Consider the following 24376-nt stretch of genomic DNA (forward strand, 5'->3'; position numbering starts at 1 on the left):
CTAAAACTAGCACAGGGTCCCTCCTGCCATGTTCTATTTGTCGAAGCAGTCACAGAGCCTGCCCAGATTCAAGAAGTAGAGAAATAGATTCTGCCTCTTGGTGGGGAAATATTAAGTCCACACTGCAGAAGACCATCTAGGATGGGAGATATTATTGTGGTCGTATATGGAAAATTCAGTTTGCCACAGAGGGCATCCTTGATATTCTGACATTTCACCATTCATTATGATATAAGTTGGAGTTTTCTGATAGATACCTCTTATCAAACAAGAAAGTTTCTATGCCTAGTATAACTAAGGATTTTTCTCATGAACAAGTTTAGTATTTCTCCTTTGTTCTATTAGTGCAGTGAATTACACAGACTTGATGTTAAATGATGTTAAACCATCTGTATAAGCCTGCGATAAATTTTACTTGCTTGTGATGTATTTATTAATACAGCACTGGCTTAGATTTGCTAATATTTTGTATTTTACAGTTTTTTATAAGTGACGCAGACATGTAGTTTTATTTTTGTGTGTGCTGTTCAGGTTCATATCAAAACTCATAAGGGTTACACTAGCCTAAAATGAATTGAGAAGCTGTCTATATTTTCTCATGATTTAAGACAATTTATGTAATTTAGATTTAGGTGGTAGCTGTCACCTATAAAACGATCAGGGTCTGCAGTCCCTCTACCCCCACAAGGTATTACCCTTTGGTTACCTTTCTGATTTCTTTGTGGTTATTAATCTACTCAGGTTTTTAATCTCTTGTTGAGAAAACTTGGTAATTAATAGTTTTCCAGAAAATCATTTACTTTTTCTGTTCTTTTTAGTTTATTGGCATAAAGTCCTGTATAGTATTACTTTTAAGTTTTAAAACCTTGTCCATATCCTAGTTTGTACTCTTTCTTGTTTCTAATTCTGAAGTACGTTTTATGTACTTCGTCAAGTATATTGTACAATGAATATATTTTAAATTAAACTTGCATTTTAGCACACGGATGGTATTATGAAAAAATCTGAGAATGATTTATCCTACTCTTATGCCAACTGTGGTTCTTCTTGCCTGAAGTGAGTTTTTGAAATGTAAATTGGAAATTCAAAGAGTTGATTATCGTTTTATAACTTTTGCTTCCTCTGTGCTGTTTGTTAGCTTTTTTTTTTTTTTTTTTTTTTGCGGTACGCGGGCCTCTCACTGTTGTGGCTTCCCCGTTGCGGAGCACAGCCTCCGGACGTGCAGGCTCAGCGGGCATGGCTCACGGGCCTAGCCGCTCTGCGGCATGTGGGATCTTCCCGGACCGGGACACGAACCCGTGTCCCCTGCATCGGCAGATGGACTCTCAACCACTGCGCCACCAGGGAAGCCCTGTTTGTTAGCTTTTGAGGACACATCTTGGTTAGACCTGACACACTCATTATCACATGCTTTCACACCACCTACTGTCTCCTCAATTTCATAAGTAGCAGTAGTGTTCTGTCTTATTTGATGCCATTACCATGATACTGTGTATTCTTCTCAACTATGTGCATGGTCTAGACAGAGGAATGTAGAAGCAGGCTTTAGGGTAAACTTCTGGTCTTTTGGGAAACTGTCATATTTAGTAAACCCGTCAACAAGTATTTGAGTGATTCCCATGTGTCCAAGATTGCTGTAGGTGTTATGAAGATACAAAAGATTTCTCAGGCATTCCAAATCCACAGCAGTTTGGCTCTGATCAACCTTCCCAGACTCAATGACATTCTCTCATGTGCCCTTTGCTTTAGCACACTACCTACTTCCTATTTTGAACATGCAAGGCACTCTGCTCCCTTAATGACTTTGAAAAGCTATTCCCAATACCCTAAATGACTATTCTCTTGCATACAATTGTCAGAATCCTACCCTTCCTTCAAATTGAAGCTTAAATCCCTTCCCCTTAATAAGCTTTTCCCAAGAACAAGTTATCTCAGACTGATGTGTCCATTTTGAAAGGGTAAGTAGATTTGTAGATCCAGATAATAACTCTAGTAAGGTCTTTGGCAAGCTATGACTGAAAGCTTGGGGAGCAAGATAAGAAGGATAAGCTAGATGATAGTAAAGATAGGAAGATTTATAACTGCTTAATAACTTACCAACCTAGAGGGAAATTTCTAATGGCATGGCATAGGGCTCTATTTTTCTATCTAGTCTTGTTCAACATGTTCATTCATTCAGTTATTTACTCGCCATGTGTTTATTGAGTACTGCATGTTGGAAACTGTGCAATATGCTGGGGATATAATGGCAAACAAGGGAGACATAGTTCTACCCTTTACGATATTACAGTCTAAGCATTAGAACAAAGGTATAGAAACTTATGCAAAGCTTAAAAACTTAGAAAGCTAATGAAATGATAGTGTGGAGCTTCTAGAGATGGTGATTACTTTGTATAGCAGAATCAGTATATAAGATGATCTCTGGGGACTGGAAAGGTAGAATATATATTCAGCCCATCTTTAATTTCAAGTTGGAATTTAACTGGGATAAATTAAGTTCCCAAACCAATTGTATAAGAAGAGGAAGGCTTGACATATGGACACAGCCTGAGTGAAAAAAAGACGTAGAACCTTTAGTCAGTAGTCAAGTCAGTGTTAATAATCAGTGGAATGTGACTCTCAGAAAAAAATCAGACTCTGTTGACAGACATGTAGTATCTAGAATGAGAAGTAATAGATCTTCCCAGCAGACCCATCTGAATCGCTATGTTCATTTATAAAAATCACTCTGTAAGAGGAATTTCGACAATCAGAAATTTGTACTCTAATATTAATGTGATTTGCAAACTTTAAAAAAACTTTCTCCAGGCAGTTTTCCAGGAATTTTTCTATGCTTGATACACTTATAAGAAAACATGAGTAAATTTATCGGTCAACAAGTATTTCATAGAATCTGAGGAAAACAGAATCAGAAGAAATCTTAAAATAGTCATCTGTTGTTTATCATCTACTGTGCTTTCAAGGTCTGAGAGGAAGGGTGAGATAGGCCCCTCCCTACTCCTGAGGGATGGAAGGGAAGCTGTGTGTGTACTGAAGTCTGTACCAGAACTGTGGGGAAGCTCAAGAGCACAAACACTAAGATATAGCTCTAGGTTTTCAAGGAGTATGGAATCTAGTGCTGGAGAGAGGCAGTGAACAGATGATCAGAGCATGATGTGAACTCTAGACAGAGCCATCCTCCCAGGGTTATTGAGGAGGACCACACAACTCAGATAGCCTTATCAAATATTATCTATTTCTGGACTTCTACTTGAATTCTTCCTCTTCCAAAAAGGAATTTCTGGGTCGTTTTGTACTGGGAAGTACCCTAGTCTTTTCACACTGCAGCCCAAATAGTCTTAAATTTAAAACATATATTCGGTCAGGTCTCCCACTTTAAACTTTATCCCATTACCTTGGGAATAAAACTCCTTAGCCTCATATACTAAGTCTTCATAATCTGACCTCTGTCTACCTTTACGCCCTCATCTCTTGCCATCCTCTCGCATATGAGAGGATGCTCCAGCCTTGCTAAAGGCTTGCAGTTCTTGAAAATGTGCAATCTTTTTTCTCTGTTTTTGTATTTGCTTCTCCTTTTGTCTGAAATATCTTTCTTCTTTTTTACCTAGTTAATTCTACTCTTACTTTTAATATCAGCTTAGTTTTTACTTCTTCCTAGAAGACTTTACTTCCACTTGATACTACCCCTAAAATAGAAGTCCCTCCTTTATGCTCAGCTATTACCCTATATGTACCTCTATCATAGTATTACACTATTATAATTTTTTACACACCCATTTCTCCACAATGTTTGTGCATTTATGAATATAAGATGTACATCTCTGATCTTTGTATTTCCATTACCTAACACAGGGCATGGGCTCACTGTGTTAAGGCATTTAGGCACTTAAGTGTTTGTTGCATGAATATGTAAATAAATTGTCTGTTTCTGGAGAGATAGACTGTCTCCAATGACTTTTCTCTCAACACCAGGCTCAGTATTAGCAACATGGAAAGTGCTCAGTGTGAAGATAGGATGAATGAATAAATTAAAATGTGTGTTGATTATTATCAGATAAAGGATTAGACTGAAGATTTATAAAGTGCAGATATTATCTTGACTAATGTGATAATGTGCTCTGTAAATGAAATAATGAAGAGATGATATTTGAGCTGGCCTTGAAAGCAAGGTAGTCAAGATTTGGATTGGAAGAGAGTATTAGTTTTCTATCGATGGATAATAAATTACCATAAATTTAGTGGCTTAAGACAATACTCATGTATTATTTTGTGGTTTCTTTAGGTCAGAAGTTTGGAGCACTGTGGTGATTCATGACTATTGTGGTGTCTAGATTTATTTGACTAGAATTCTAAAAAAATATATTGAAAATTGTATTTAGTGTGGAAAAAATTATAGGTCATAGCCTTTTCAGTCACCAGAAAAATCCTTTTATCATTGATGGAAGGTATTATAAACATGACTAGAAGTACATATATTTTAACTACCTTTATTTAATTTATTTTTTTAAGTAATTTAATATTTTATTTATTTATTTATTTTTGCTTGGGTTGGGTCTTCGTTGCTGTGCGCAGATTTTCTCTAGCTGCAGTGAGTGAGGGCTACTCTTCCTTGCAGTGCACTGGCTTCTCATTGTGGTGGCTTCTCTTGTTGCGGAACACGGGCTCTAGGTGCATGGGCTTCAGTAGTTGTGGCACGTGGGCTCAGTAGTTGTGGCTTGCGGGCTGTAGAGCGCAGGCTCAGTAGTTGTGGCACATGGGCTTAGTTACTCCACGGCATGTGGGATCTTCCCGGACCAGGGCTCAAACTCGTGTTCCCTGCATTGGCAGGCGGATTCTTAACCACTGCGCCACCAGGAAAGTCCTGTTAACTACCGTTAGATGTATTACCTAATGAAAGGCATTGTATAGATAATCAAACACTAGCTATTAACACTAGCTATTATTTAGAGCCTAGAGTAAAACATTTCATGTCTATCAATCAGAGATTAAGAAAGGAAAAGTGGTTAGGCCTAGCTATATATTATACAACACTAGTCTTTTAAATTATAAGTTTGTAGATTGTGATATTTCTATAGTTGTCTCTAAGGGAATTTAATTGCAGACATGTATTAGAGACTTTGCAATGTAAAGAGAACTTGTTTACTATCTCTCTTAGCCTGTGAGAAGAGAAACCTGGAGTACTGGACTGTGTTGCTGATAGGACAAAGTCTTTAGTTTTTATATTCTGTTTCCCAGTCTAGAAAGATTGTTGACATGTTGCAACAGGCATAGTGATGTAGGTGATATCAAACTATGGACACAGCTCTATAAGGCAGGCATTCTGGAGGCTGGGCAGATAAGCTACAATTAGTACTGACCAAATGATGAACAGGGTTACTTGTACTGAGTAGAGATTGGAATTGAGAAGAGCAAGAGTTGAAGCTTAGAAACCAGTTAGGAGGCTACTGGTTAGATAGAAGATGATGGTGGCAGTAGTTATAGAGAGAGGTGAAAAGATTTGAAACAGTTTTAATCAAGTCCTTGTTGCTAAATCTGTAGATACTGTCTAGGCCTCAGGTTACTTGATTTTATGACAGTGATTATTACTTCCTTGAGACATTCTGTTCCTTTGACTGCTGTAACACCACCTCTCCCAGCTGTCCTTCTACTTCTCTGGAATTCTGGGTCAGAATTTTTTGCACCTTTTATTTCTTTATTTCTAATCCGTTAAAAATTGATTTTCCTCGGAATTCTGTTCTAGGCTCTGTTCTCTCTCATTCTCACAGTCTTCCAGAATGATGTCATTACTTTCGTAGCATTAATAACCATCTGTGTGCTAATGATTGCCATATTTTTATCTCCGGCCAAGATCTGTCTCCTGAGCTCCAGATCCTTGTATTCAACCCATACTCAACACCTCCTCTCGGATGTTGCACAGGCGCCTCAAACTGAAAGCAGAACTTTCTTCTCAAACTGCACATCCCTGTTCACCCTTTCAATAAATGACATCACCATTTTCCTGGTTCCCCAAGCCATACACCAGTGATCATTTTTTTCTTTTGCAGTACAATTCATACAACATAAAATTAAGAGAATGTAAATGTATAGTCTGATGAGTTTTGACAGATATACACACCCACATTGTCATCATTCCATGAAGATATGGAATATTTTTCACTCTCCAGAAAGTTCCCTCATACCGCTTTGCCAGTCATTCTTACACCCTTGTCCCCACCCCTGGCTGAGTCAAGCACTTTTCTTATTGCCTCCTTATTTATTAGCTTTTCCTGTTCTTGAACTTCTTATAAATGGAACCATACGGTATACTCTTTTGTTCAGCATACTTCTGAAATTTATCCATATTGTAGTATAGATAGTAGTTTGTTCCTTTTTATTGTTGTGAGTGGTTTTTCTATGAATATACCACAATTTGCTTATGCATTATCTTGTTGATGGACATTTGAGCTGTTTACCCTGTGCTATAGAGTAGGTCCTCATTGTTTTTTTTGTATATAGAGTGTGTATCTCTTAATTCCAAATTTATCCCCTCCCCTTTCATAACCGTAAGTGTGTTTTCTATGTCTTCAAGTCTGTTTCTGTAAATAAGTTCATTTGTATCTTTTTTTTAAGATTCCACACATAAGTGGTATCATATGATATTTGTCTTTCTCTGTCTGATTTACTTCACTTAGTATGATAATCTCTAGGTCCATAGCATTATTCATTCTTTTTTATGGCTGAGAAATTTTCCATTGTATTTATTGTATTTACGTACCACATCTTCTTAATTAAATTAATTAATTTATTTATTTTGGTTTGCATTGGGTCTTTGTTGCTGCACACGGGCTTTCTCTAGTTGCGGTGAGGGGGGGCTACTCTTCGTTGCAGTGCGCTGGCTTCTCACTGCAGTGGTTTCTCTTGTTGCGCAGCCCAGGCTTTAGGCGTGTGGGCTTCAGTAGTTGTGGCTCGCGGGCTTAGTTGCTCTGTGGCATGTGGGATCTTCCCAGGCCAGTGATTGAATCCGTGTCCCCTGCATTGGCAGGCGGATTCTCAACCACGCGCCACCAGGGAAGTCCCAAACACATCTTCTTAATCCATTCATCTGTCCTAGGTTGCTTCTATGTCTTGGCTATTGTAAGTAGTGCTTCTAAGAATACTGGGGTGCATGTATCTTTTCAAATTTGAATTTTCTCTGGGTATATGCCCAGGAGTGGGATTAGTGGAGCATATGGCAACTCTATTTTTAGTTTTTTAAGGAACCTCCATACTGTTCTCCATAGTGGCTGCACCAATTTACATTCCCACCAACAGTGTAGGAGGGTTACCTTTTCTCCACAGCATCTCCAGGAGTTGTTTACACTTTTTGACTGTTATAAATAAAGTTGCTAAGAATATCTTTCCAAAAGACTTTTGTGAGGGGTTGGAGGTGGGCTATTTGGATGAAGGTAGTCTAAAGGTACAAACTTTCAGTTAGAAAGATAAATAAATACTAGGGATGTGATGTACAATGTAATTAATATAATGAACACCGCTGTATTATTATATATGGAAGTTGTTAAGAGTAAATCCTAAGAGTTCTCATTGCAAGAAAAAGAATTTTTTTGTTATTCTTTTATTTTGTATCTATATGAGATGATGGATGTTCACCAAACAGTGCTGTATGCCAATTATATTTCAATAAAAATGGAAGAAAAAGAAGTCTCTTGTTGTCACATGCTTTCATTTCTCTTATACCTAAGAGTGGAGCTTCCTGCTCATATAATAGGTGTATATTTAATTTATTAGAAATTACCAGTTTCCAGAGTAGTTATACAATTTTAGAATCCCACCAACAGTGTTTGAAAGTTCCAATTGCTCTACTCCTTGACATCACTTGGTATTGTTTTGTAAATTCTAGCCATTATAGTAGGTTTGTACTGGTGTATCATTTTGATTTTAATTTTTAATTCTTTGATGACTAATGATATTGAGCAGCATTTTATGTGCTTATTAGCCATTCTTGTATCTTCTTTTGTGAAGTGTTTGTTCAAATATTTTGCCCTTTTTTATTTATTGGGTTTGGTTTTTATTGTTAAGTTGTAGGAATTCTTTGTACACATTAGAAATACAAGTCCTTTGTCAGATACATATATATATTTTGTCTCACTCTCTGACTAGATTTTTCATTTTCTCAATAATGTCTTTTGATGAGAGTTTTAAATTTTGATAAAGTATGCTATATCAGGGTTTTATTTTATGGATAGTACTTTTTGTGTCCTATTTAGGAAATCTTTACCTAACCCAAGGTCAGGAATATACTTTCCTACATGTTATTTTAGAGGCTTAATAGTTTTAGCTTTTACATTTAAGTCTTTGATCATTTCAAATTGATTTTTATGTATGATGTGAGGTAGAGTTTAAGGTTCATTTTTTTCCCATATTGATATCCAGTTTATTTTAGTGTCGTTTGTTGACAAAGCTTTTCTTTCCCTAATCAAAATATAAATTGATTGAATAGGTCTATGTCTATATCCTGATTTCTGTTTCATCAATCTATTTGTTTAGCCTTATGCAACTACTACTGCTTTATAAACTAGCTTTATGATAAGTCATAAAATCTGGTAGTGTAATTCTCCCAGCTTTGTTCTTTAACATTTTCTTGGCTATTCTAGGACTTTTCTATTTCCATATCAATTTTCAAGTCAGCTTGTCAATTAAAAAGAAAAGACTGCTAGGCTTTTGATTGGGACTAATTGACTCTAGATAAATTTAGGGGGAGACTTGACTTCTTAACCTCCAATCCATGAAATAGTACATGACTCCATTTGTTTAGGTTTTTAAAAAATTTCTCTCAGCAGTGTTTTCTAGTTTTCAGTGTACAGGTCTTTCTTTCACATCTAGTTATTTGATGATACTATATAAAAATACCAATTGATTTTTGTGAATTAACCTGGAATCTTGCAATGTTGCTAAGTTTATTATTAGTTTGATTATAGATTAAAACATTTTTTTCTATGTACACAGTCATATAGCATCTGTGAGTAGACATTTTTGCTTCTTCCTTTCCTGTATTTATGACTTTTTAAAATTGCCTTATTACAATGGCTTGGATCTTGAGTGCAGTGTTGAATAGAGTAATGAAAGTAGACATCTTTTCTTATTCCTGATCTTAAGTATTACCTGCAGAGTTTTAGTATAAACCCTTTATCAGATTGAGGAACTTCTCCTTTTTCCTTAGCTTGTTGAGAGATTTTTGTTTTAAATCATTAACAGGTATTGAATTTTATCAAATGCTTTTTTGGGGCATCTTTTGAGATAATATGTTTTTTCTCTTTCATTCTGTCACAGTTGATTTTCAAATGTTAAATCAACCTTGTACTCCTCAGGTAAATCCACTTCATCAAGATGTGTTATCTTTTTCATATATTGCTAGATTTGATTTGCTAATTTTATTAATGATTTTTGTATTGTCTGTAATTTGCTTTTCTTGTGATGTTTTGGTATCAAGGTTATTCTGGCCTCTTAAAACAAATTGAAAAGTGTTCCTTCTTCTTTGAAAGGTTTTTGTTAAGACTAGTATTTCACCAGTGAAGCAATCTGAATGTAGTTTTCTATGTGAGAAGGTTTTTAATTATAAATTTAGCTTCTCTAACTGATAACAACTATTCAGATTTTCTATTTCATTTGTTTGGTTTGGAAACTTGTGGTTTTTAAGCAACTTAACTATTTCATCTAAGTTGTTAAATTTATTGACATATTGTTCATAATTTCCCTTAATTCCCTTTAAATGTCCATAGGATCTGTGGTGATGTCTTCTCTTGCGTTCTTGATGTTGGTAATTTTCAGGCATCATTTTTTATATCTTTAACTTTTCACATCTACATCATCCTTTCTGTTCCTATTTTAATTTAAGACAATGCCTGAATTTTTGCTATGACTGTTAAAATAACCTTATACTAGCCTTCCTGTTTACAGTCTTGTTTCTCTGTATCCCAGTCACCTAATTATAGGAAGAAAGTGCATATGTCATTAAATCTTTCTTGGCTTAAAACTTTTTAATGGTTTCCTAATACCTTCAGAATAAAAATCTAAGCTCCTTCATATGGAATACAAACTCATTAATGATAAGGTATCTATTTCTCTCAATAGAATCCTATTTTTTCCTATATATTCTTTTCCCTTTTAATCTCTCCCTGCCAGCCATAGGGAGCTATACTTCACTGACTTTCTAGGTGCTCTAATTTGTCATTCATCATCTTAAAATTGAATGCATTCAGATGTGATATGATCAATACTAAGTAGGCAAAAATTGTTTCCTCACTTCTCCTTTACTGAGATTATTATTAATATCTGATAGGTATGGTCTCAATATTCATTTGACATAACTTTTTTGTTCAGTGTATCTTTACATTCACAGCAATATCTAGCTGCAAAGCATTATTTTAAACCCCCTTTCAATTTTACTGTTATCTCAAAACATATTGATCCAATATGCATGAATTTGCTATAACCAGAATACCTATCAGATAGCTAGTTGATCCTCCCCACACCAGTGATGATGAGTTTTATTTCAGCTTGAGGGTGTTAGTGTTGGTTTTGACTAATCACCCAGATGACTGGATGATTTATGTTTCTTTATAGTACCATTTTATAGTTTGCAAAATCAAGAAACATTCCTCTGAAACTGGCTAGCTGGTTTGGAGGTAAGGCAGTTGTTTCTTTTCTTGTCAGTCCTTCACCTCTTCACCCCCAGGGGAGTTAGGATGTCCCATGTTATGTTTAAAAGTCTAAACACTTCAAACTTTTATTCTCCTGTTGAGCTTGAAAGGGGGACGTTATTAGCTCTGTCTTGATGTAGCAGGGGCTCTGAAAGTCTATTTGGATAACACTGAAGATTGGAGGAAATGTGACTCTGTCTGTGTGTTTTAAGCCCCTAAGGTAAGATCAGAAAGCGTCTGGGGCAGTGAGAGCCAAATAGTTGAAGTCATACATTAATTATGGTCATGAATCATTTTTATTTTTAGAGTCTTTACCATTTGACAAGGTTGTTTGCATAGTACTCGAGTGAGTTTTAGGCAGCATTTTCCCTCCTTTCAAAGTAACAGGCTATTTTGTCAATTTCTACTTTGGGTCGATAATGCCTATCAAATTAGAATTCTGATAACATTTTTAGTAGAAATTGCTTGTTTCTTGCCAGAGTGAACGGTCTTTAATTTATGTGATTTTTGTTTCGAATATATTTTGAAATTATAGATATAGAAAACTAGTACGTTAGTCTTTTAGTCTTTCACTGATATCAGTAAAAATAATCAAAATCTTGGGACTGTACTTTTATATGCAGGCATTAGTCGACCTTCAGTCAGCAGTATATTTTGAGTGCCTTTGTGTCACATTCTCTGCTAAGTACTGGGAATGTAAATGAAAAAAATGAGTGTTTTTTTTTTTTTTTCCCAGAAATCTAGTAAAGAAATAGACAAGGGAATAGGCAGTTGCTGTAAAATGTGGTTCTATAATCTTTGTTAGTGTTGTATACATGATGCTGTGGATCTCCATAGGAAGAAGTGCCTCTACCTGTCTGGAACAGTCGGGAAGGCCTTTGAAGAAGAAGGTATGCTTGAGCTGCCTGTTAGTGGGTTTGGGAGTATACTTATCTGTTAAGAGAGAGTGAAGCTTGTGGTCAGATAGAACAGCTCACTGAAAGGTACAGAAGGAAGAAATGGCATGACGTGTTTGGGGAGAGTTGTTAGTAGTTGAGCATTGCTGGAATTGCGCGTGCAAAGTAAGCATATCAGAAACGAGGTGGGGACCACATCACAAAGGTCCTCTCCTTGCTTTTAAATTTCTTTAGCATTACCTTTGTAGGTGAGTATTGCCATCAAGAGAGTGTGTACGAATTCACACCCGGAGCAGGAGGCAGTAGGATGGAGGATAATCTCCTCTATCGGATTCCTTTGGAGTCCTGAGGAAGTTGCAGAAGAACTGCTCTCACGAGTAATCTCATAAGATTTGCTCCTTTTTAGATGACCTAAGAAATCCTCAGTAACTATCAGGCAACTTCTGAAAGTGCAGAATATGTCATGAATATTTTTAGTGCAAGGTGTCGTAATAATAATGTTGGCAGAGGTGTTGATGCCATCAACTCCCTGATAAAATTAACGTCCTCATATATAGGATAACTTTCAGTTTAGGACAGTTGGCCAGTTTTAAAAGTCGGAAGTAAAATTTACATACCGTGAAATACTTAGATTTCAAGTTTAAGTTCTGTGTATCCTCCTGTGCGCCTCACCCCAATCAAGACATGGAACATTTCCATCACCTCAGGTAGTTCCTTAGTTCGCCTTGCTCTCTACCAGTCAGTCCTGCCTCACCCAGGCAGCTAGCCACTCTTGATTTCTGTCACCATACATTGCTTTTACCTGTTCTTGAACTTTGTTTAAATGGAATCATATAGTATGTACTTTTTCGTTCCTGGCTTTTTTCACTCAGCATAATGTTTTTTTGAGATTCATTCATATTGTTGTGTATATCAGTGTTGTGTTCCTTTTTATTGCCGAGTAGAATTTCGCTGTATGAATATGCCACAATTTGCTTATTAATTCTCCTGTTCGATGGACGTTTGGATTGTTTTCTATGAACGTTCTTATACATATCTTCTTGTGGACGTGTTTTTGTATTTCTTGAGTAAATGGTAAGGAGTAGAAATACTGGGTCATAGGTTAGATGTATGTATAACTTTACAAGAAACAGTTTTCCAAAGTGATGATACTGTTTTATACTTTTATCACCGATGCATGCAAGTTTCAGTTGCTGCACATCCTTGCTAGCATCAGGTGTTGTCATTTTAGTTTTAGTTATTCTAACAAGTGTGAAATGCTATCTCATTACGATTTCAATTTTCATTACCATGATGACTAAGATTCTGAGCACCTTTTCCTATGCTTATTGACCTTTCTTATATCTTCTTTTGTGAAGTGTTTCACTCTTTTGCCCATTTTTAATTGGGTTGTCTCTTTGTTACTGGTTTGTATGAGTTCTTTATATACTCCAGGCACAGTACTTTGTCGAATTAATGTTTTACAAATATTTTCTCCCAGTCCATGGACTGCTTTTATATTTTCTTAACAACATCTTTAGATGAAAAGACATTTTTTATTTCGGCAGTGCCTAATTTATCCATTTTTAATTTTAAGGTTAGTGCTTTTTGTGTCTTCTCTAAGAAATCTTTGCCTACCCCAAGGTTGCAAGAGATTCTGTGTTTTCCTCTACAGATTTATGACTCTAGCTTTTATGTTTACTATGATCTCCTTGAATTAATTTTTTTTCTGCTGTGAGGTAAGGAATGAGATTCATTCCCTACCTCACAGCAACTGTGTTTACCCACTGTTCCAGCACCATTTGTTTAAAAAACTTTCCTTTTTCCTTTAATTTGCCTAGGTTCCTTTGTCCAAAATCAGTTGGCCATATATGTGTAGGTCTGTTTCTATACTCTTTATTCTGTTCCATTGATCTGTTTTTTGATCCTTATGCCAGTACCAGATTGTTTTGATTACGTAGCTTTATAAAAAAGGAAGTCTTGAAATCTGGCAGTTTTAAAGATTGGTTTATCTCTTCTAGATTCTTTGTTTTTTTATGTAATTTATAGTATCAACTTCTTAATTTCTACAAAAAGAAGCACACATACACACAAAAACAAAGCCTGTTGGGATTGGGATTGTGACTGTGAAATTATTGACCCATATATAGAAATATAACTGAGTGTTTGTTGACCTTGTATCCTGTGACATTATTAGTTCTAATAGTTGTTTTGTGGATTCCTAATGATTTTCTACATGAAAATCATGTTACCTGTGAATAAAGACAATTTGACCATTTTTAGTATGTACATGTATACAAAATATATAAGCTATACTTGAAGACAAAGAGACAAAGAAAAACACAAACCCATAATTAAAGCAAAAAAGAAAACTAGTTAATTTTTTCAATGCTCCTTGTTTCAAAGGGGCTGCTGCTTTAATTCAGTCTTCTTAACTTGGGACTATTGTTAATTTGTTTTTTCTTTGTGGATACCCATCAAGTAATAGCCTTCATAGCAGTGGGGTTTTTTGGTGACTTTAGTAATGTAGCTAATTTCTCTGGGCCTCAGTTTCCCATCTGTAAAATGATAGGGTTCAATCAGATTATTTTCTAAGGTCTCTTTCAGATTCCTGTGAGTTCTTCATTTTAGCTCTCAATACATCACAGACAGTCAGATGGGTATAGAAAGGGTGTTTTAGAACATATCGTGACTCTTGTTATTTCCTTGTTGTAAATATGCTAGAGAATTGTGAAATCATCAGTTGAGTTCATTATTAATTCTCTTTATCCTGGAAACTTTGTCCTCGTTTTGTTCCATTTATGCCTGTGGCTCTGTGTTGAGTTTATAGTTAACTCACTTAAATTTTTCTACAACTTTTATTTCTAGGCTTCATAGAGCCCAGTGTGCAATTAAACAGACTCAGGTAACTGTTCAGAAAATTGGAAAGGAAATTGAAGAAAAACTAAGACTCACATCTACAAGCAATGAGCTGGTAGGTTTTTATATATTAACCTATTTAAATTAGTTGATTTCTAAATGTGATCACCGTATTCTTCTTGTATTTATTTCCCTCTTTTTCCCCAAAAAAACTTCAGGTAGTTTTTTCTTTCTTTTTATTTTTTCCTCTTAATGTTTCACTGAGACTTCTGTTGGCATTTAAATGTTATAAATAAACTTTCCTATCTGCTAATAGTGTAACATACAAAGTGCCTGCCTTTTTATGCTAGTTGAAACTTTAGATTGCATACAATTACTTAGAAGATAATCAAAATCTATTTTATTAATATCTTATAAATGTGAACTCTAGACATAAACTGTATAGTGAATGAAAAATAGCTGCCAGAAGAAAAAAAATAATAAACTGTAGATACTGATCTGCTTTTAAAAGATGAATTTAAAATTATTTGGATTGAATTTAATAGGTTAGTTTATGGACAGTGTTCTCTTTGGGGAAAGATTCTTTTAATGAGGTATTTCCAAAGAAATAGAAATTCCAATCCAAATGGACAGATTTAAGATATTAGTATAATTTTGGGGTTGCTTTATACTCTTCCTAGTGGGGAAAAACATATTAATTTTGGAACGAAGATTCTGTCTTTTTAAGCAGAATAGTGGGTATAACTAATAAATGGAACTTTTCTCAAAATGAAGTCACAGTGCTAATGATAGCTTTTGATGAAATTTTTGCTATAGATAATGATACTTAAAACTCAAATCCTCAAATTAAGTCCGAAGTGAAAAATTTTAAGTATTTGTTTGCACAAACTCGATACCATAGATAGGCAGTATCTTCTAGCTGTCGTTCACAGCACTGTCAACTTGGCAGAAGGTCTTTATGTCCCCAAACAAAAGTTCCATTATCTGTAAGATTTGTCTGAGATAATAATTCAGTGGATGAACTATAGAAAGCAACATTGCAATTAACCTATACAGACTTCTCTCTCGTGGAATTTGAAATTAATGGATGATAAAGTATTTAATCTATATAAAACTGCTGACTTTGACCTATAAATGGCAGTGTCATATAGTTCAGTCTAATATGTAAAATGGCTAGTGCTGTACCTGGCACGTAGCAGGCATACAAAATATGGTAGCTGCAATAACTGTGGTAGTGACACTTTTTATTCATACGACTTTTCACACCTATGGAAAATCTTCCACTTTGGAGAAGCTATTAAACCACCTCCTTTTGTAACTTAGGTCCAGTAAAGGACCAAACTCCAGGCCACAGATATATTGGAGGAGGAGAAAAAATAGCTAATTTTAATCCTTTCTGTAGTGTACAAAAATACCACATTTTTAGAGCCTTTGGGGAGAAACTGCTAGGTTTTTTCTTATTTTCCTCTCTCAAGGCAAGACTGGGAAATTACTTATTTCATTAAGTGACAGCATATGTTTTGTCTCAGTATGGAAAAATGTATGTTTAATCCTATTTTTCTAAAATATAAGTGGTGACACACAGAGCAAGGTGATAGAATGTATGAGTTTAAAGAGGTCAAGTTCAGAGGTTCACTGTGTGTTTTTATGCGGCCTAGTCAACATATAAGAAAATCACTGTATTTTTGAACTGAAAGTGAACCTAGAAATCTAGTTCCCTTATAACCTCACTTAAAACCACACTCCCCTCAGTACCTTCTGTCCCCTTCCCTGTTTTGTTTTTCTCCATAGTATTTATTACCCTTTAACATGCTATACACTTCACATATGAATTTTATTTGTCTATCTCTCTAAACTCTGTGAGGAGAGGGATTTTTGTCTATTTTTTTTTTCCTCATGGCTGTATTTCCCAGTGTCTAGAAAAGTGTTTGACACACAGTAAGAGCTCATTAAATATTTGATGAATTTAAGGATGAATCTAGTGTAATCTCTTTTTAAAATAACAGGAAAATGAGACCTAAAGAAAGTAAGCAACTTTCCCATGATCATTGACAAATAGAGACAGAAATTTTGGTTTCCTTGTCTCCTTTCAGAGGGTAATACCAGGTACTTGTTTGTTATCTGCTGTAAGGTTTACCTGTAGGAAATTAGAAGCCCTTACTACTACAGTTTTTTCTTCATTCCCTTTCCAAATTGGCCCAATTATACTTCAACCCAAGCATTTTCAATATATAAGAATTAATTTTAGTCTAAGTATAAATACAGTCAGAAGGCATATTTGATGTGTAAAGAAATCAGATTACCTTCTAAGATCAAATGTAATTAACTGTTTAGAAGAAATTGGGTTCATACTTGATGACTTTCGAAACTTTGACATCTTCTCGTCAATGTCCAACATAATTTTCTGGCGTTATGTTTTTTAGGAAATTTCTGCTGTTGTCATTTTGAATTTTTGCTTAAGTGTTTTGGATTTTGTCAAATTGCCTTTCCTTGTATCTGTTGAGATAATTTTATGTTTTTCTCTTGTATTATGATAGTGAAGTACATTGATTGATTTTTGAATGTTCATCCAACTTAGGATTGCTAGGGAAAGCCCCTCTTGTTCATGATGAATTATTCTTTTTATGTATATTTCTAGATTCAATGTGCTAAAATTTTGTAAAGGATTTTTGCATCTATATTAAGGTGGAATATTGATCTGAAGTTTTGTTTTCTTGCCACCTCGTTGTTTGGTTTTGTTGGGGTAATGTTGGTCACAACTAGTGAATTGGGAAGTGTTTCCTCTGTTTTCTGGAAGAGTAAGTGTAGAATTGGAATTATTTCTTAAAGGTTGGTAGAATTTACCGGTGAAGCCATCTGGGCCTTTGTGGGCCCAGATGTGGAGTCTTCTTTGTGGGCTTTGAGTTAGGAATTCAATTCTTTAATAGTTGAGGTGTTACTGAAGTTAGCTGCTTCTTGAGTAGGCTTTGGTTGCTTGTGTCTTTCAGGGATTTGTGCATTTCATTTAAGAGGTCGGTCTTTTTAATTTTAGCTATTGGGTATATAGTGCTTCCTTAGTTTGGTTTTATAATTGTATTTCTATTATGATAATTTTTCATATCTTTATTGGTTATCTTTTAAGAGGTGTAATTTTAAATATTTTTGCCCATTAGGAAAAGAAAAACTCTATTTAGATTTACAGAAAACTTGTAAAGATTGTTCAGAAAGGTTCCATACACCTTTCATCCAGTTTCTTTTAATGTTAACTTCTTGTATAGCCATGTTACATTTGACATGGTACATACAACTTGGTATATCATCAAACCAGGAAATTAACATTGATACATTACTATTAGCTGTGGATTTTATTCAGGTTTCGCCAGTGTTTCCACTATGTCATTTTTATTTTACAACAGTTTTAGATTTATAGAATTATTACAAAGATAGTACAGAGAGTTACCCTGTAAACCCCACATCCAGTTTCTCCCATTATTAACATCTTACCTTAGTATGGTACATTTGTCGTAATTATTGAACCTGTATCGATAAGTCATCATTAACTAAAGTCCATGCTTTATTCAGATTTCCTTAATTTTTATCTAATGTCCCTTTTCTGTTCCAGGATCTCATCCAGGAAACCATACTGCTTTTAGTAGCTATGCTTCCTTAGACTTTCTTGGTTGTGAAAATTCCTCAGACTTTGATTTTTTTGATGACTTTGACAGTTTTAAGGATTACTGGGTCAGCTGTTTTATATAATATCCCTTGATTGGTGTTTGTCTGATGTTTTGTTGTGATTAGACTGGATTCTAATATCTTTTTTTCTTCCAGTATCCAGTCTAGGACACCACACTGGCTTTAGTCATCATGACTTCCTAGGCTTCTCTGATCTTTGACAGTTTTTCATTCTTTCCTATTTTTAAATCACCATGACGAATCACTGTTGATAGTAACCTTGATCACTGGGTTAAGGTGATGTCTCCCAGGCTTATGCACTCTAGAGTTCCCTTTCCCTGCTCAATTTTTTGAAAGCCAGATTCTAAGCCCAGCCTCCACTCCAGAAGAGGGGACTGAAGCTCCACCTCCTGGAAGGGAGACTATCTACACACATTATTTGGGTACTTTGTGAGGAAGATTTGTCCCTTCTTCCCTCCAGGCATTTATTTATTCAGTCGTTTAATTATCAGTATGGATTTGTATCTATTTATTTTATACTTTAGGTTACAATCTGATACGATGTTCTTTATTTCCTTGCTTCAACTGTGGCATTGAGAGCTCTCTCAGGATGGGTTCTGTGTCCTTTTGACATGCCCTCATCTCCTTTTTGTTCGTTTGTTTTTTAAAGCAAGTTCTTAATTTCTGGCACTATGTGATCTGGACTCATCAGGTATTTTCCCTGTCTCAGCCCTAGAATCAGCCATTTCTCCTAGGAATCCTGTTCCTTTCATTGAACAATGGAATTTAGAAACAAGATCTGGGCACTAGGTGTGCTTGTTGCTTCTGAGTTGTAAGTGCTTCTAAGCCCTCTCAGTGGACAGAGCTGGTATATACAGGTATCCGTCTCGCTATGTATTAAACTTAACATACATTTATTTATCTATTTTTTGCTGCATTGGCTCTTCGTTGCTGTGCGTGGGCTTGCTCTGGTTGCGGCGAGCGAGGGCTACTCTTCGTTGTGGTGCATGGGCTTCTTATTGCGGTGGCTTCTGTTGTTTCGGAGCACCGGCTCTAGGTGCACGGCCTCAGTAGTTGCAGCGTGTGGGCTCAGTAGTTGTGGCTTGCGGGCTCTAGAGTGAAGGCTCAGTAGTTGTGGCACACGGGCTTAGCTGCTCCACGGCATGTGGGATCTTCCCGGACCAGGGCTCGAACCTGTGTCCCCTGCATTGGCAGGCGGATTCTTAACCACTGCGCCACCAGGGAAGTCCCTTCCCTCATTTTTAAATGGGACTTTTGTCTTCTCATACTATGGTTAAAGACTGTGTGGGCATGCGTGTGTGTGTGTGTGTGTGTGCACGCATTTCTGGATACAAGTCCTTTTTCTGATATGTGTTTTGGCAGTATTTTCTTCCAGTCTGTGTCTTGCCTTTTTGTGTTCTTAGTGATGCTTTCTAAAGAGCAAAAGTTTCAAAGTTTGATGAAATCCAGTGTATTTTTTTAATTTATTTTATGGTTAGGGCTTTTTGTGTTCTTTCTAAGAAATCTGTGCCTAACCCAAAGTCACGTAAGTTTTCTTCTGTGTTTTGTTTTAGAAATTTTATAGTTTTGGGCTTTACATTTAGATCTATGATCCATCTCAAGTTTTTTTATAAGTGAGGTAACAAACTCCCTTATTATTATAGCTTTGCTGTCTTAAAACCAGATGGAGTAAGTTCTCCAGCTTTGTTCTTTTAAAAAATTCCTGTGGGTTTCTAGGTTCTTTGTATTTACAAGTGAATTTGAGAATGAATTTATCAGTTTCTACCAAAAAAAAAAAAGCCTACTGGAATTTTGATTAGGATTTATAGATCAGTTTGTGGAGAATTGCAGTCTTAACTATATCAAGTTCTCCAATCCATGAACATGGCATATGTCTCCCTTTTTTTCTAATAAATTTATTTATTTTTATTTATTTATTTTTGGCCACGTTGGGTCTTTGTTGCTGCACATGGGCTTTCTCTAGCTGTGCAGAGCGGGCGCCGCTCTTCATTGTGGTGCGTGGGCTTCTCCCGTTGGGGAGCATGGACTCTAGGTGTGCGTGCTCAGTAGTTGTGGCATGTGGGCTCAGTAGTTGTGGCATGTGGGCTCAGTAGTTGTGGCTCGCGAGCTTTAGAGCATGGGCTCAGTAGTTGTGGCTCACGGACTTAGCTGCTCCGCAACATGTGGGATCCTCCCGGACCAGGGCTCGAACCCATGCCCCCTGCATTGGCAGGCAGATTCTTAACCACTGTACGACCAGGGAAGTCCCGGCATATGTCTCTTTTATTTTGATTTTTTTCCTTAATTATCTCAATAATATCTTATAGCTTTCAATGTAGAGGTTCTGGGCATCTTTTTTTTTTTTTTTTTTGCGTTATGTGGGCCTCTCACTGTCGTGGCCTCTCTCGTTGCGGAGCACAGGCTCCGGACATGCTGGCTCAGCGGCCATGGCTTACGGGCCTAGCCGCTCCGCGGCATGTGGGATCTTCCCGGACCAGGGCACGAACCCGTGTCCCCTGCATCGGCAGGTGGACTCTCAACCACTGCGCCACCAGGGAAGCCCCTGGGCATCTTTTATTAGTGTTATTCCTAAGTATTTTATGGGAGGCTTGTTTGTTTTGGGCATTATTGCAAATGGGATTGTTTTTGAAATTTTATTTCTCATTTGTTTCCTGCAAGTATATAAGAATACAATTCATTTTAATTTAGTAATCTTGCACCTTGCAATCTTGTTATATTAACTTTTAAATTCTAGTAGTTATTTTGTAGATTTCTTGGGATTTTCTATATAAACAATTGTACCTGCAAACTTGGAATGCTCTATGCGCTTTAATTTTTCTGCCTTATTTCAGTAGCTAGGGCATACAGTACAATGTTGAATGAAAGTGATAAACATGGAAATCCTTTACTTGTTCCTGATCATAAGGGGAAATCATTCATCCTTTCTCCATTAAATATAATGTTAGCAATGCCTTTTATTGGCTTTAGGAAGTTGCCTTTTATTCCTAGTTTCTGAATTTTATCGTGAATGGATGTTGAATTTTGTCAAATGCTTTTTCTGCATTTATTGAAATAAATGATCATGGCATTTTCTTCTTGATTCTGTTACTACGGTGAACTACATTGATTTAATTTCAAGTGTTTAACATTGCGTTTATGGAATAAACTAATGGCTACAATATAGAGTACAATCTTTTTTATACTTTGCTAGTTATGATCTGGTAATAATTTAAGAGTTTTTGTGCCTATATTTATTAGGGGTATTGGGAAGCAGTGTTTTAAATTACTTTGTTAGATTGGTATTAGGATTATGGTAGACTGGTAAAATTAGTTGGGCAGTGTTCCTTTTGCCTACTCCACCTTGACTAGAAGCGGAAGCCTCTTGGCTTTTTAACATTTTCAAATAGTCTGCCGAGATTTCATGTCTTTTTATTCATTATGAGAATATTTAACTTTTTTTCACTTAGCGTATTTGTAATAGTGACTTTCTTTGATAATTTTAACATCTGGGTCATCTCAGAGTTGGCATATGTTGATTGTCTTTTCCCTAGAGAGTGAATCACATTTTCCTGGTTCTTCATATATTGGGTAATATTGCAGAGTACGCTGGACATTGTGAGTGTAATTTTGTGGAATCTCTGGAGTTTGTTGCTTTGTTCCAAAGAATATTGATGTTCTAATTCTAGCGGGTAGTTAACTTGGTTAGGCTCAAACTGTCATGCCTGCAATGGACATTGCCTCCGATTTCAGGTCATTACTCTCATCCTTAGGCACAGCTGCTCTCTGTTTGCCTCGTGCAGATATGACTTAGGATTCAGAAACTCAGATTGAATTTAAACAGAATTTGGGGTGCCCCATTCTCTGGCTTCCTCCATTCTGGTGGCCTTGATTGCCTAATCTCTTTTCCCTGGTTGCTCCTGCCAGAAAGATAGTTGTCTGTCTGTTGGTGTTTAACCATAGATGCCCTCAGGGCGAAGTCACAGAAAAGGGGAATTTCACTCCTCCTGTTGGTTGTTTGCGCCAGGTTCTGAATTTACCCCCAAATCTGCCTGCCATTGATCAATTTTTAGAACCTTCATGTAGTAGCTTTTTGTATTTGATCTAGAGTCTATAGCTGTTATTTATGGAAGGACCAGTTTGATAGGTACTTATTCTCTATATCAAACACAAAACTCCTGTATGTTTTATTATTACATATATTTTTGCTTTATCTCCCTAGCTGGACCTGGGTTCTAGGCCTGATATTGCCACTGAGTCTATGAAATTAATGGATTGGATTAAATATTTTCTAAGGAAAATTTTGCCCTTTCTTAATGGCTGAGCAGGTATAGGTACAATAGAAACAATCTGTAAATGACGTTTTAAAGCAAATTTGTTAACTTATAGGACAACTGCCATGGTTCTAAAACTTTTTTTCAGATTGTTAATTATTTCCATTTTTTGGTGGGAAAACTAGTATAGATGAATAATGCCCTAAACCACTCAAGACCCCTTTATACTCTAAATATTGTAAAGATCTCAAAGAATTTAGGGTATATCTATTGATAATGCCTAGGTTAATAAAAGACAGACGAATCCTCACATTTACTTCTGCAATCAATCTGTTGTGATATCACAGATCTTATAGACTGGAAAACTCCACTATACAGTTATGAGAAAATGAGAGTGAAAAAGAGAGATAGCAGCTTAGTATTATTATGAAAGTATTTTTGACCTCACAGACCGAAATGGTGTTAGGAATCCTCATGGTTTTCTGAACCATGCTTTGATAGCTTTTGCCTAAAAAGCCTTTTTGGCTCCAGCATAATCTACAAGAAGAAAATTGTTTAATAGGTCATTTACAGATTGGTGTGTCTTACTGAAAAGAATCTTTAGCATTGTGCATCACTGTCTTTGTAAAGATGCATGAAAAGGAGTATGCTTGCAAAGAGATGAATGTATCTGTGATTTTCAGATCATAGTGTTGTATAAAAACACTAAAATCCAATCAAAAGTGATCCTTTGGAGATGTACATATGACATTAACTATACTTGGAGTAAACAGGTAAGTAGAATGTAGAAACCATTAGAAGATACTATACTTATGGAATATTAAGATCTTTGAGTACTTAGATTCATTTGAAAGGAAGCAGAACCAGATTCCACTTGGTCAGGGTTTGTTTACTCATCAGAAATTAGAGCCAACAATCCTGGTTTTGAATGACTTGATTTATTTCTGTAAATAGGCCAGTTTTTGCACATGGACCATAACACAAACACACTGTACACACATCTTCCTGTATTAGTTTAGTGTTTAGACTAACTTGTACCCTTAGTTCTTTGATTCTAGTAAACATAAGCCAATTTGAGCATGTACCCTGGAATAGAGCAGATTAACCCCCCTACCTATGCTTATCCCTGTGTTCTTCGAAGAGTTGTTTTTCTTTTCTATTTTTTTTCCTCTACCAAGGTAGAATCTAGTTTACATATTTTTTGGAGAAATTCGAGTTAAGGAAATTGAACACATCTCTTTGTGGAAAAAGACTGCTTCCTAAGAATTTGTATATTTTTTCCGTCAGTGATGTAAAAACACTGATCACACTACTGGATTACCGAAGAACCCCAAATTGTTTCCTCATTCCTCTTTCTTTCATGATAAGCAGCCTCACTGACTTTTGGTCTTTGTTTTTACAGGGAGTTGGCGGGGCAAAATGGCTTTTGTCTCCACTGGACCCAAGCTCTTAGAAAACAGAAACTGTTTCTCATTTATTTAGAAGCACATAGTAGGCCCTTCATAAATATTTGATTCATTCAGAAAAAAATTGCTTAGGAGTGTTTTATATTTCATAGAGTTTTCCAGTCAAATATAATAATGATGATTGGAAATAAGCTTTACTGCTTGAATGTCTTTAACAGATGATCATACCATCTGTTCAGAATTAGTATTTCAGAGATGAGGAAGAAAGCACTTTGGGTGAGAAACAATAGCTGTAAAGTACTTTCCACACAACTGCCAAAAGTCATTTTCCATGCCCATTGCCTCAACAAGGCCATACCATTACTCATCTCACTGAGTACCCATGCTTCCTCATTGTCTGTGAATCAAATAGAGGTGCTGAGTTTTTTCTTTTAAAGTTTTCCACCAGCTCATCCCAGGGCTTAATAACCTATTCAGTTTACTTAATGAATTTTTTTTTCTCCCCATTAAAATTTTACTTAGTATATGTCTTAAGAAGGAGGCTGTTTGGTTAAGATTTTTGTCATGGAAAATGATGGAAAGCATATTATTGACACTATTGATAAAGACTAGGCGAGAAGGGTACATACCTTCAT

General features: G+C 36.0%; 1 protein-coding gene across 1 annotated transcript in view; it reads left to right on the forward strand.

Annotated features, from left to right (window-relative positions):
• The window catches only part of UVRAG (UV radiation resistance associated), a 318729-nt gene that overhangs the window by 126326 nt on the left and 168027 nt on the right, over window positions 1–24376 (forward strand). Inside the window, exon 7 of the mRNA XM_027083424.1 lies at window positions 14420–14525. Coding sequence (XP_026939225.1) covers window positions 14420–14525 — 106 coding nt within the window. The remainder of the gene's footprint in view (window positions 1–14419; window positions 14526–24376) is intronic.

This window comes from Aethalodelphis obliquidens, unplaced genomic scaffold, assembly GCF_003676395.1.
Source record: "Aethalodelphis obliquidens isolate GAN/ISIS:26980383/991018 unplaced genomic scaffold, ASM367639v1 scaffold50, whole genome shotgun sequence".
NCBI lineage: Eukaryota > Metazoa > Chordata > Mammalia > Artiodactyla > Delphinidae > Aethalodelphis > Aethalodelphis obliquidens.